We start from the raw sequence: 12,256 nt of genomic DNA on the forward strand, positions 1-12,256 counted from the left end.
AAGATATGGAATCCATAATGAAAGAGGCCTTGTTTTAATTTTAAGCCTTTTGCTCTAGAAATACTCATGTAAGGGGTTCGATTCATTGGTAGAAAAGAGAGCGCCAGAATCAAAGTAAACTTAGTGCAGTTTGTATTCACATTTTTTCGTTGCACAAAGTTAATTTTTATATTAATGTGGGATAATAGTTAAGCATTTAAAATCAAAAATTGACATATGTGGAAAGTAATAGCAGTCCTATCTACTGTAACATATTTCAGAATGTGTGTTATTTCTTAAATAAAATACAGAATGATACTTGGCAAACAAAATATTTTTACTCTTGTAGTATACATATTTAGTAATTTTATTTATTTGTGTGCTTAGCTTTTTATCAGTTATCATACTTACCTGTTAATTAGATCTTCAGTCACTTCAATTTATTTTTGAATGTGTATTATTTCTTAAATAAAATACAGAACGTATCATTCTGTATTTTATTTAAGAATTATTTAAGATACTTGCCAAACAAAATATTTTTACTCTTGTAGTATACATATTTAGTCATTTTATTTATTTATTGACTATAAAGTCAATATTTAAGTAAAATAAATCAGAAATTACTGTTTTTATATACAGTTTTAGAAAAGTACAGCAGAATTTGAACAAATAACGATTTTTTTAAAATCTAATTTCCATCAATTATTCATTGATATGAAATTTCAGTATAATTAAATAACTTCTGCATTCCCAAGGAAGTTCACTGTAACATTTTGTGTTGCTTCCCCTTGATAGGCCATTCCTGAAAATGCTACTATATAAATTTCAAAGCATTTTGTCATCAAGAGCAGTGTCTCCTTGTTGTTCCATGTAGTTGAGTAGAGATTTCACAACACAAAGCAGGCCTAATCAGAGCTGTCAAAACAAGGTTAATCTCAGCTCCGTCTTAATTGGAGGTCTACTCTAAAATAAAATACATTGGAAGTTAATTTACCAAATAATTATCAGAATAGCATATCCCATTACAGGTTGTAGAAGGTTAACTTAAATTATCTAGTTGATGTATGTCAACAAAGATTTCTCTGGCTAATGAAAAAAGGGGGACTTAGGCTTAAAACTATTATTAGTAGTTGTTTTATAAATTTTGGTTGTGCTTAGCTTTTAATCAATTATCATACTTACCTGTTAATTAAATCTTCAATCACTCTGTGTAGCATTTCACTCTCAGCAGTAAGTTTGTGTTATACCAACCATTGCTCGTGACTAATGATTTGCAATTCATGTTGCAAAGATCTTCATCTGGTGAATGATATTAGAGAAAGATGGGACTTAAAAAAACGTTGGGTGTTGGAATAACAGCTATAGTTTGTTGGGCAAATAATTGATGAATATTAGCTATTGACAGGAAAGCAATTGTACTTTTCTCATGCAACCTAATTGGTCATGAAAGTCTAGATGTATGTATGTATGTTTTAAGTTAAGAATTTCAAAGGATAGAAGTTTGTATAATCATTTAAATATTGAATGACTGTTTCAATATATAACTGATGGAATGAATTCCAGTTTTTGAAATTGCTCATCAAGAAAAAGGTAAATGTTTTTCATTTCCACTGCGTGACAGAACAAAGTGTTGAACAGAATTAACAAAGAACAAAATTAACAGAACAAAATATTTTTCATGAATATTTTATTATGAACAGTGTTGCTGAAGACAAATATTTGATATAATAGGCATCCTAGCATACAAATTCTGAGTATCCAATTGAAATCAATCTACCACCTTACAGAGTGGCACATTATGCAAATTATTCATGCCTATAAAAATACAGGTCACAACTATATCACTTCATTCTTGATTTTTGGCTTGCTCAGTGGGATAGTCACATTTCCAGTACTCAGGATTGCAAGTCGTTATTGTGAAGGCAATTCCTTGAGATGGTGGGCTGTTGGACAACTTGATGCCAGGCAGTCGCAGGCAGAGGTGGTGGAGTGGCTTAATGTGTCATGCACCGTCATCTTGGCACTTGGAAGCAGTTTCAGGAGACAGGAACCATTACAAGAAGAGCTGGCAAAGATTGCCCGAAGGCTGGGTCAATTAGAACAGACCACTATCTAGCTCTAACAGCAAGACGGAACCCTACAATGTCCTCATCGACTGTCTCTTGAGGCTGCTGTGACCATAGGTTAAAACTTTTCCAACCAGACTTTGTTATGAATGAACAATTCAAGTGGAACCTACACAAGGAAACCAGTGGTTTGTATCCCATTTAACCTCAAACCACGTCAGATCTTGTCAAAACTGGTACCATGAACATATGACTTGGAGCCCCGACAAATGGAGCACAGTTCTGTTCTCTGATGAGCCCCGTTTTAACCTACAAACAGATTCTAAATGTTATTTTATCTGAAGACAATGAGGAATGTGGTGCCATCCCTCCAACATCCAGAGAAAGGTAATTCTTCAAATAGGCCTCTATGTTGGAAAAGTTCTGGCTCATAATAACTGCAACGAAACGCACCAGCTGTCTATCACTGCAACTTTATTAAAATAATAATAAAATAAGACGGGATAAAATTTGTTGAAAAATAAAAATAAAATACACTGACTATATATTTTTACAACAGATTTTGTCCCATCTTGTTTTGTTATTATTTTAATAAAGTTTCAGTCATAGACGGTTGGCATGTCTCATTGCAGTTATTATGGAGCTTCCAGAGAAAGGGACACATGGTGGGAGCAGTGTTCTTGTGTGGAGTGGAATAATGAACAACAGCTGCACCCCTCTTCATGTGTTTGATATGGGTACTGTAATTCTACAGAGGCACAGAAAACAGGTCCTTGAACCCTACGTGCAAATTTTTTTGGGTGCAGTTAGCCCAGGTTTTCTTCTCATGCACAACAATGCCACTGCACATGGAGCTGAAGTAGTGAAGGAACTGAAGATATCCAACAATGCCGTGGCCAGCAAGATCACCAGACTTATATCTGATCGAATTTGTGCATTACATGCTGACAGCCAACTTATCTGTCACTTGGTGAGCTAATGTCTGATCTGGTGGAAGAATGAGATTTGTTGCCACAGACTTATAGACACCCTTATATCGAGCATGGTTCACCACTGTCAGGCCTGTTTGACCATTGGAGAGGGATCATACGCTGTACCGATGTCGTGTGACCATATTTTCAAGCATTTATCAACTTCTGTAATGTGACCTTTTTTGTAATTCTTATACAACCCCTATAAATGTCCCTTATACCTGTCTGAAGTTTCTTGCTGTCTCCTCATTTCATCATTATTCTGTGGTACACCACCATGCCAAATTTTGTCCTGTTTCATCACAAGCTGCACGAGTTACACCAAGTTTTCTGTGTTCTGTTCATTTTGTCGAGCAGTGTAGTTGCCACTCTCTGGTTTGTAAAGGAGAATACATCCTTTTTATTCTATTTGAGGATCCTCCCTATCACTATCGTGACATAGTTGGTGACAGTTTCCGCTGTCTGTTTTATAAAAGCTCAGTTTTTGTTCGTCATTTCTTTTTTTAAAAAATGTAGTAAAATTGCTGTAAAATTTGAATTTTTTTTTAAAAAAATTGTGCATTTCTGCTTATATTTGTCAGTGAATTAGACCAGTATTTCTGCCTATATTTTAATTTTCAGTATAATTAACTGCTGAAAATACACACTCAATATTCTCAGCAGTTAATTATGATCTCTATTTTGTCTCAACTGCTTTGAATTGCTGAGCACTAATGAGCTACGATTGGATGTTTAAACTTGTGTTATTGGATTCTGCTATTGTTTGCTTATTGTGCATATTCTTGGAAGTCTTCAAGCTGTGTTGCAAATAGCTAGGTGCATTATAGATGGCAAAAAAAGAAATATTAAAGAATATTATTGTCAGCAAATTTTAGTGCTATTAAAAATAGTTGGCAATGCTGTTGAGGATAGTGAAACAAACATTGTTGAGTCTTATCATGGATAATCACAAAACATTATTAGAGAATTTCAGAGAATTTCAAGATTTATTCAGTAGGTAAAGTTTTTGATCCTCCTCTTTTTTTTTTTTATTTCAACTGCATCACCTAATTGTATCTTGTTTTTGGGAAATATTCTATTTTTTAAACATTTATGCCAGCAAGGCAGTGCTCTAAAATGCATTAAATGTTTCAACAAATGTCTTTATCCTGCAGCATTGGACCAGAATTTTTTTTGAATTTAGTTATATTTATTTAAATCAGATGATTATTAATTTCATCAAATTCTGTTGTTTTTTTCAGTCCCAAGTCAAATGATTTATTTTTAATGCTATTCCATTATTTAGCACTCCTTTCTTTAATTTCCTCATGCTGGTGTGGGGTGGGGTATAAAAATTCCTTTTAAAATCATTATGGTACAGGCAGTTTTGAATACAGTAGAACAACTGTTATTCAGGGCTTGGTTACCTGTGGGGTTGGTTTTTTTTTTTTCTAGCAATTATTAAAAAGGTGTAATTAATGAAGTATATATATATATATATATATGTATGTATGTATAATTTGTGTCACATCATTCCTAAACAATTTATGCATTTTGGAATGTGACTGTTAATTTGTTTACATGATAAAGTGTTATTTTCTTTTTACGTGAAATATGTACCTATGATAATCTTAGTAAATTAGATCAATTATGTTTTTAGTTATCTGCTTTCTAGCTTCTCCCCCCCCCCCTTTTTTCCTTTGGTTAGGTCAAAGTGTCATTTTTATTATTAGTATGCAATTTAAATTCTGATTTTTCAGTAATGTATGCTGGTAATATTTGTGATTCAGAGGTTTTAATGCTCTAATGTATGAATACTTCTTAATGAGTCTCCTGATGTTAATATTGACTTTTACTGGCATGTTAACAGTAGTCTGTGCTTATTCTGAAGTGCACTGCATGCTGTGATTTTCCAAGAACCTAAGTAAATCATATTATTTAAGCTTAAGATCTCTAACTTTTTCTAGTTGATAGTATACTAATTTGTGCTAAAAAAAAATAAATTTTCAGCTAAAATTACAAAAAGAAAAAATTAACAGTAATTAACTGTGCTTAAAAATTCCAAAACAATGTTGTTTCTACAAGTAACAATCACACTTCAGGACAACACATTGACTGATTAATAAAACAGAATTGCTTTCAGATTTAGGGAAATCTGTCATTATTTTAAATTCAATTTGTAGTTTACAGATTTGGTTTTAAGCTGGCATTATTTAGAATGGGAATTAAAGGAGGTGAGAAAATGAATGCTATTCATTTTCTCATACCCTTTTATTTCCATTCCCATCTGTAGGTTGGCCATGACACAGTGGTTAGCATTTACAACTGCAAGTAAGAAGGTAGCAGGTTTGAGTTCATATACTATCACAAAAAATGCACTGCCCATTATAACCTGTGGTACCAAATTTTGGTTGCCTTTAATTCAATGTATGTATTGTTATAATGAACTTTTCTGGCCTCTGATTCTCTGGGAATAAATGGGAATTTATTTTATTTCATTTTCATACTACTTTGTGTATGAAATAGAGATATAGTATGACCATAGTGAAGTTCTTTGATCACAAAAATTATTTATAAGCCATGATTATTATCTATTACAGACACCAGGAGAATGATCCATTACAGACACCCAGGAGAATCTGACATAAAATCTTGCAGGATATGAAGTAATGCAAAACACACAAAAGTGTCCTATTATAACATTTACGATATCCTGAACTCAAAGTGATTTACAATAATAAATCAAAGCTACAATCAAGAAACACGGGATTAAATCTAATGGCAAATAAAGCCACGGTTCAGGTATCTGAAAAGCAATTTATGTCATCTCTGTTGGGTAATGATTCCTTGGACCAGAATTCAAAGTTGATATCCGAGGAATTCAGTGCATCAGTTCTGTTATTAGGAAAGCATCTTCTGAAGGTTGAGAGCTTCTGCAAGTTTAAGTAGAGCATTATTAAGAGTTTGAATCTGGCTGCTTGCAGTCTCCCAGATTTTGTTGAAAAAGTTGGGTGTGGAGCAGAGGATATGCCGCTTGCTGGAACTTTCTACAGGTCTGTGATTTTGAGGTGGTGTAAGGTAAGGCCTCCGTAGCCGCATGGTCAGGAGCGGGAGTGCAGCAGCACACACTCTTTGAGTAGACTGGGGTTCAAGCCTCTGACTGCTAAATACGGTCGATTTGCTAACCCGTACTGGACCAGCATGGCAGATTATGGTCCATTTCTCTCAGCATGAATTGTTGAGGAGGCTTCCATTCTGCAGTGGTTTGATAATGGTTGCAGTTTAAGGTAGGCAAGCCCAGATGTTAGCTTTTTTTTTTTTTTTTCCCCCAGAATTCTAGTCCCCAGAGTTTCTTTTGACTGCGATAGGTTTCATCAATTACATCACCCATAAATTTGAGTGAATGAGCAGGAAGGGGCATTTCTTGAAGAGAGCAAGAATGTACTGAGAACTAGAGAAAACAGGATGCTGGATTGAGATAGGTTTTCTCTGTAAGGGGAGAAGGTTATATATATATATATATATATTTTTTTTTTTCTTTCTGCATTAAGCTTGAGCCCAAAGAAAGTAGTATATTTGCAGGGGGGAAAGAGATGCTCATTGAGACTCATTATCAGCCATTTTCAATCCACTGCAGGATGAAGGCCTCTCCAGCAACCTTCCAGTTCCTTCTGTTTTGAGCACTGGCCATCCAATTAATACCCACAAACTCCTGAATTTCATCTATCCATCTCCGCCTTTGTCTTTCAGGTTTTTTTCTAGCTCCTCTTGGATACCATTCTGTTATTTTCTTAGTCCATCTATCATCATGTCTTCGAGCTATGTGTCCTGCCGTAGACCATTTTAGTTCTTTAGTTTTGATAAGACTGTCCTTTACTTGAGTTTGCTGCCTAATCCATGTGTTTCTCTTCTTATCTAACAGTCTGATTCCCAATATAATTTGTTCCATTCTTCGCTGGGTAGTTCTCAACTTCTCTTCCATTCTTTTGGTGAGTGCCCAAGTTTCACTTCCATAAGTCATGGTGGGGAGTATACATTAGTTCATTATTTTACGTTTCAGACAAACCGGGATATTGCTCTTCAGTATGTGACTATATTTCCTGAATGCTATCCATCCAAAATTTATTCTTCTCTTGACTTCCAGCCATTTATCATTATTACAGCTAATAACTTGTCCCAGATAAGTATATGACTCCACCTTTTCAATTACTGCTACTTCAATCATTATTTCCCTTTCTGTGGCATACTTGTTCATCATTACTTTTGTTTTAGCCATATTCATCTTAAGTCCAAAATCCTTACTAACCATGCATAACTGATTAAGATTTTCCTCTAGTTCTTTGGGATCGTGGCTTATGACCGCAATGTCATCTGCAAATCGTAATTCATTTAGGTACTCTCCGTTCACATTGACTCCTTTCTGCGACCAGTCTAATCTTCTGAAAGCTTCCTCAAGGGCAGCTGCAAAAAGCCTCGGAGATATTGTGTCTCCTTGTCGAACTCCTTTCTCAATTTTAAATTTCCTACTGTCTTTGTCTAGTCTAATAAAGGAGGTAGCACTCTCATATATTTTCTTCAAAATAATAATATATGGGGTATCTATGCCTTGTCTTTCCAGTGCCCGAAACATTGCCTTATGCTATATGGAGTCAAATGCCTTTTCATAATCCACAAATCCCAGGCATAATTGTGTTTTATATTCATTTGCTTTCTCCATTAGCTGTGATATTACGTGAAGGTGATCCATAGTTGAGAATCCTGTCCTAAAGCCAGCTTGCTCTTTCGGTTGATTCTCATCAAGTATTCTTTCTAATCTGTTAGTAATGACCCTTGTGAACAACTTGTAGATGTGGGATAACAAGCTAATTGGTCTATAATTTCTGATTTATCTCCTTTCTTATGCAGCAAAACCATGATTGCATTATTCCACTGCTTAGGCGTCACACCTTTTCTAATGCACTTTGTGAAGAGCCTTGCCAGTTTTTGTGTTATGTCTCTTCCTCCCAATTTTAACAACTCTACAGTAACTTCATCTTCCCCCGGGGCTTTCTGATTCTTCATTTTCTTCAATGCATGTTCTACCTCACCAGGAAGAATATCGGGTATGTCGTATGTGTTCCTACTTTGCAATCCATCTTCCCCACTGCTTGAATCATTCCCCTGCTCTTTGTATAATTCTCTATAGTAGTCTTCTGCTATTTGAATTATGCCTTCTCTGCTGTTTATAAGTACACCATTGCTATTCTTCAGTTTCAGTATCATTTGTCTTTCTGTATTACTGCTCATGGCTGCTGATTTAAATCCTTTGTTTTCCCTTAATGCTTGTTCTACTTTTCTTGTGTTAAATCTTTTTATGTCCTCTCTGAGTCCTTTCTAATGGCTTTGCATAACTCAGTATACTCAATTTTCTCCCTGTCAGTGTTTTTCTTGCTTTTCATTTGTCGTCTTTGGTTCATCATGAGAAGTGTTTCTTGACTAATTTTTTCTTCTTTGGATTTCTTTTTCCCTATAGGTTTCTTGGGCTTTATCACTTTCAGAAAGTTGTAATATTCCTCGTCGATATCTTGGTCCTGAGCAGTCTGCAGAAGCTCAAACTTGTTCTTAAGTTCCAGTATATACTGCTTTTTCTCCTCTTCTGTTATCTCAAAGACCTTTTGTATTATTTACTCTAGTGAGTTTTTTCCTTTCTTACATCTATATCAAGTGTACATCTTACCATTCTGTGATCACTTCCAACATTTACCAGCCGACCGGGCTAGCCGAGTGGGTAAAGTACCTGCCCGGCAACCCAAAGGTCGCGGGTTCGATTCCCGCCTCGGGCTTGGATCAAAGTACTGCAAAAACCTTGGGAGGTGCAATATGGCCACAGAAGCCGATGCGCCAACAACTACCAAATCAAAAAAAAAAAAAAAAAAAAAACCAACATTTACCTTATTCAGGATGGTAACATTATTCACAATATATCTTTGTTAGTGAGGATGAAGTTGATTTCATTAGTAGTTAATCCATTTGGACTCTTCCATGTCCACTTTCTGTTCACCCTTTTCTTGAAAGAAGTGTTCATTACTGACAGTCTTTGAGATTCTGAAAATTCCACAAGTCTTTCACCTCTTTCATTTCTTTCACCAATTCCAAAATTTCCTATAGTTCCCCTTTCTGTGCTGTTTTGTCTTTTTCCAACCTTAGCATTGAAGTCCCCCATAATAAGTGTAGTGGGTTTTCTGCTCATCTAGAAGACTCAATTTCGGTGTACATTTCTTCAACCTCTTCATCATCATGGCTCGATGTTGGTGCATAAATCATTATAATCTTTAGCTTGTACCTCTTAGAAATCTTGAGCATTAGTCTTGACACCCTTGGTGATGTACTTTTGAATTCTAAAACGTTGTTTTTAAGATCTTTATGGACCAGAAACCCAACTCCACCTTCACTCCTTTCACTGTTTCCATTGGTGTACAGCAGATTTCTACTTGATAAACTTATAAGTGATTCATTTCTTCTTCTTGTTTCAGCCAAACCAATGATATTCCAATTCACATTTTATAATTCCTTTTCCAGCTCTAATATCCTGTCTTCACCGATGAGTGATCTTACGTTATAACAGGCCAAGTTCAGTTTCCGTGCATTGAGAATAGTAGAGTACAAGGTGTCCACCATGTCTGATGAGTTGGTAGCAGGGCTTGAAATGTAACATAGTATTGCTGGCATATGCCAAGAAAGCAAGGTAACTCATTTGTTAGTGGTTGGAATATCACAGAATATAGTAATGAAGAAAACAATTCCTCTTTGTGGGGGAGGATAACAGCTTCCTCTTGCTTAGTGAAGCAATGGTTACCTTTTTTGAAAGTTAGAGATCATACTATTGTCGAGAGGAAGGAAAAGGGGTGTGGTTCAATGCAAGAAGTGCAAACTATTCTCATCTGGTTTTGTGTTTGCATGTCTTTCTTTCTCCATGTTGGAGAACAAGAACGTATGTCTTGTTTTACATTGTGGTCATCAAATAATGGCATCACTAGGAGGCCTTCATGTCAGGTGGTTGCATTGAAATACTTTTCAGTGTTGGGACCCTGTGTTATTCCTTGAAGATGTAGGATGGTTGCATGGTATCGATCTTGATGAATGTACTGGGTATGTTAAACTATTTGAAGAAAGCAACAGTTGTTTCTGATATAGGCTACTGGTGAAAATGCTAGAGGGACTCAATCTCATGGTTTTATGCTTGTTTTTAACACCTAATGTATTCATATTAGGGTAAATTACATTGGAGCATTTCTGATTGATCCCCATGGTCAATTACCTTCTCAGATTGGCATTCCCTGTATGCAAAGCTTCCTCAGGATATTAACATTTTTTTCAGGATATTTTTCGATAATATGAAATGTTTACAATGGTATTGAATCTCTTGGTGTTTTATCAAATTTAAATGGACACTAAAAATTTAAAGATTTAAAATGAAAAAAAAAAAAAAAAAAAGTTTTGAATTAAAACTTTTAGGTTACATTTTAAAAAAGTAGAATATTATGATCATGTTTTGTTGAATTTTAATTCTTTTTCATATCACCGTTGGATTTATGTTTGCTTTATGGGGGGGGGACATATATTTTCCTTTAACATATCATCAGAAAAGTGGTTATGGATCACAATAGGTAGGTGGTCACTGTATGCAAAAAAAAAAATCCATTTGTATAAAGGATTACTGAGCTTGAATGAGTAGTGAGCATTACTCATTTTTATTCATGTGCTTACAAGTGCTTACATTAGACATTAAATGACTAATGTAAGTACTTGTACTTACAGAAGTTAATTTTTTTCACTGTCAGCAAGTTAGCATTAATTGATATTTAAAACTGAAGGTCTTCTGTTTAAATAGTGAATTTAAATTTTTGAATAGTGATATTTAATAAATAAATAGCAAAATATTTTTCGTAAGATCAATTACAAAAAATACAGCATTTCTTCGGTGGATCATGAAACGATTTTCTCTTGGCAGTCTGCAGAGATAGGTTTTTAACTACTTTATTAGTATTTTTGATAGTAGTAAAAATTATTTCATGCATAAACCTTTTTTTTTTTTTTTTCACAAGAATTCTTTTCATTTTTTTCATTCTAGGTTTTGGGACTCTATGCTTTAGTATTTATGGTTGCCCTTCCAGTTGCTGTGGTGAGTTTAAAATTTAAATTTCGTACTTTTTATATGAAATATTTTATACTCAATTTATTTACTTGTTTGTTTCACTTAAGGTCCTTATTTTTTATTTGCCTCATACGTTATGTTATTTTGGTTTTTAAGAGCATTAGCAACTAAGGCCATATTGCTCCGGTGCAGTGGTCATTCCCTGACCTTTCCGCATCCTCCATATTTTGGTGGTGACGGGCTCGAACCGCGGTCTAACCAAGAAGCGTGTGCTATGCACTGCTGCTCCTTCCCACCTGGCTACGGAGGCGCCTTTGCCTCATACAGTTCTTACTGAATTGCAAAAAAAAAAAAAAAAAAAAACACACCACCCTAAAAGGTATAATTTATAATATTTAAGAGGGGATTTTAATCTGATAAGAATAGCAGCAGCGTGCAAGCCTATATGAAAGTTTGTTTGTTATTTGGTTTTTAGGAGCATTAGCAACTAAGGCCATATTGCTCCAGGGATATGCGGTGGTCATTCACTAACCTTTCCGCATCCTCCGTATTTTGTGGTGACGGACTTGAACCCCGGTCTAATCAAGAAGCGTGTGCTACGCACTACTGCTCCTTCCCACCTGGCTAGGGAGATGCCTTTATTTCAAAGAGCACAGTTTCTTTCAGTTAGAAATGATGTAGAATTATAAATTTCAAATAACTGATTTTGGAGCTTATTGATAGGTGTACTGTATTTCGTTTAGCCTTCTAAATTTCTGTTGGTTTAATTAATGAAAGGAATCAAAGAAGAAATATATTTTTTATTAGTAGAGGTATTTTAAACTTTTTAAAATCTGACACTCCCAATGGGATTGAGGTCCCAGATTTTAAATTTGTGATTTTAGAGAGGTATACCTAGTGATTGAGCAGTTTTAGAGGTGCATGTTTCGGTGAATATTAAATACCAACAACTGAACTTATATCTATAAATAAACATGATGACTAAAAATAGTACTGGTAGTTAAACTGTAAATTACAGTTTCAATTTGTTAAATATAAATAATGATAATAAACGAAGTCGCAAAAAAATGTAATTGTAAATAAACTGTAATATAAATTTTAAATACATGCCAAATACAGTTTTCCCT

At 34.8% G+C, this 12,256-nt stretch overlaps 1 protein-coding gene across 1 annotated transcript in view; it reads left to right on the top strand.

Moving 5' to 3' along the window:
• Positions 1-12,256, top strand: part of Sec63 (translocation protein Sec63) — a 237,335-nt gene that overhangs the window by 71,337 nt on the left and 153,742 nt on the right. The window contains exon 7 of the mRNA XM_090379377.1: positions 11,106-11,156. Within this exon, the coding sequence (XP_090235503.1) occupies positions 11,106-11,156 (51 nt within the window). The remainder of the gene's footprint in view (positions 1-11,105; positions 11,157-12,256) is intronic.

The sequence above is a fragment of the Mastigoproctus giganteus genome, chromosome 8 (genome assembly GCF_048544385.1).
Source record: "Mastigoproctus giganteus isolate SK-2022 chromosome 8, ASM4854438v1, whole genome shotgun sequence".
Classification (NCBI taxonomy): domain Eukaryota; kingdom Metazoa; phylum Arthropoda; class Arachnida; order Uropygi; family Thelyphonidae; genus Mastigoproctus; species Mastigoproctus giganteus.